At 59.8% G+C, this 2,444-nt stretch overlaps 1 gene segment (V, D, J or C); it reads left to right on the top strand.

The window, feature by feature from the left end:
• Window positions 1–2,444, top strand: part of LOC106899778 — a 9,892-nt gene that overhangs the window by 2,003 nt on the left and 5,445 nt on the right. Inside the window, 2 exon segments of the C gene segment in view lie at window positions 353–655; window positions 1,961–2,317. Coding sequence covers window positions 353–655; window positions 1,961–2,317 — 660 coding nt within the window.

Here is a 2,444-nt window from a genome sequence, read left to right on the forward strand (position 1 = left end):
TGAGATGGTGCCACCATGGGTTGGTGCCACCACAAGATGGTGACCACCACGATGAGATGGTGCCAACCATGAGATGGGGCCACCATGAGATGGGGCCACCACGATGAGATGGTACTACCATGGGTTGGTGGCCACCATGAGATGGTGCCACCATGAGATGGTGCCACCATGGGTTGGTGACCACCACGAGATGGTGACCACCATGAGATGGTGCCACCATGGGTTGGTGACCACCACGAGATGGTGACCACCACGAGATGGGGCCAACCATGAGATGGTGCCACCACGAGATGGTGGCCACCATGAGATGATGACGTCACTCAACGTCCCCCCCCCCCGCTGATGTCCCCAGTGAGCCGCATCCAGGCCCCCACCGTGGAGCTTCTCCACACCTGCGACTCCGAGGATGTCCACCTCCTCTGCCTCGTCACCGGCTTCTCCCCGGTCCCCGTCACCCTGCAGTGGTTGGTCAACGGTCACCCCTTGGGATCTCCTGAGCAGCTCCCCGCCTCCCGCGATGCCACCGGTGTCACCTTCACGGCCACCTCCAGCCTCAACGTCACCTTGGGGGAGTGGCAGGAGAAGATCTACAGCTGTAAGGTCACCCACGCCGCCTCCGAGACCATCCAGGAGGTCAAGGGACACAAGTGCATGAGTGAGTTTGGGGGTGGTGGCATCTCCAGAGGTTGTCCCCTGGGTGGTCTGGGGTGGTGGCATCTCCATAGGGTTCAACCCGCTTGGGTTTGGGGGTGGTGGCATCTCCCATGGGTTCATCCCACCTTAATTTAGGGGTGGTGGCATCTCCAGAGGGTTCAACCCGCGTGGATTTGGGGCTGGTGGCATCTCCATAGGGTTCATCCCACCTTACTTTGGGGGTGGTGGCATCTCCATAGGGTTCAACCCGCTTGGGTTTGGGGGTGGTGGCATCTCCCTGGGGTTCATCCCACCTTGATTTGGGGCTGGTGGCATCTCCATAGGCTTCACCCCACGTGTCTTCGGGTGGTGGCATCTCCATAGGCTTCATCCCACCTCGATTTAGGGGTGATGGCACCTCCATAGGGTTCACCCCACGTATCTCTGGGGCTGGTGGCATCTCCATAGGCTTCATCCCACCTTGATTTGGGGCTGGTGGTATCTCCATGGAGCCCACCCCACATGTCTTCAGGTGGTGGCATCTCCATAGGCTTCATCCCACGTCGATTTAGGGGTGATGGCACCTCCATAGGGTTCACCCCACGTGTCTTTGGGTTTTCAGATGGTGGCATCTCCATAGGGTTCATCCCACCTTGATTTAGTGGTGACGACACCTCCGTGGGGCTTCACCCCACGTGTTTTCAGGTGGTGGCATCTCCATAGGCTTCATCCCACCTCGATTTAGGGGTGATGGCACCTCCATAGGGTTCACCCCACATGTCTTTGGGTGGTGGCATCTCCATAGGCTTCATCCCACCTTGATTTGGGGCTGGTGGTATCTCCATAGGGTTCACCCCACGTGTCTTCGGGTGGTGGCATCTCCATAGGCTTCACACCACGTCGATTTGGGGCTGGTGGCATCTCCTTAGGGTTCACCCCACGGATCTCTGGGGCTGGTGGCATCTCCTTAGGGTTCACCCCACGGATCTCTGGGGCTGGTGGCATCTCCTTAGGGTTCACCCCACGGATCTCTGGGGCTGGTGGCATCTCCTTAGGGTTCACCCCACGGATCTCTGGGGCTGGTGGCATCTCCTTAGGGTTCACCCCACGGATCTCTGGGGCTGGTGGCATCTCCTTAGGGTTCACCCCACGGATCTCTGGGGCTGGTGGCATCTCCTTAGGGTTCACCCCACGGGTCTTCGGGTGGTGGCATCTCCATAGGCTTCATCCCCCCTCGATTTAGGGGTGATGGCACCTCCGTGGGGCTTCACCCCACATATCTCTGGGGCTGGTGGCATCTCCATGACCTTCACCTTTTCTCCCCCAGGTTCTCCTCCCGGCAGCGATTCCGTCCAACTCTTCATCCTTCCCCCTTCTCCTTCCGACCTCTACGTCTCCCAGAACCCCGTCCTCCGTTGCATGGCCACCAGTTTGACCAGTGACCAAGGACTGGAGGTCACTTGGACCCGTCAGTTGGGGGGCTCCCTCCGCCCCAGAGACCTTCTCCTGGAGGACCAATACAACGGCACCTACACGGCCATCAGCGAGGTCCCCGTCACCGTCCAGGATTGGGAGAAAGGGGACACCTTCACCTGCACCATCCGCCACAGCGACCTCCCCTCCCCCCTCAGCCGCAGCATCAGCAGGAGACCCGGTAAGGAAGACCCGCCCCCTTTCCTTATTTGCATCTCATTTGCATCCCTCCCCTCCCCGTCACTTTTCGCCCCCGTTTTCGCCTCTTTTGGCCCCGTTTCGGGCTCTTTTTGCCCCGTTTCTTCCTCCTCTGCCCCACATCCTCCTCCCCCTGCCCC

The sequence above is a fragment of the Calidris pugnax genome, unplaced genomic scaffold, assembly GCF_001431845.1.
Source record: "Calidris pugnax isolate Ruff unplaced genomic scaffold, ASM143184v1 scaffold766, whole genome shotgun sequence".
NCBI classification, from domain to species: Eukaryota; Metazoa; Chordata; class Aves; order Charadriiformes; family Scolopacidae; genus Calidris; species Calidris pugnax.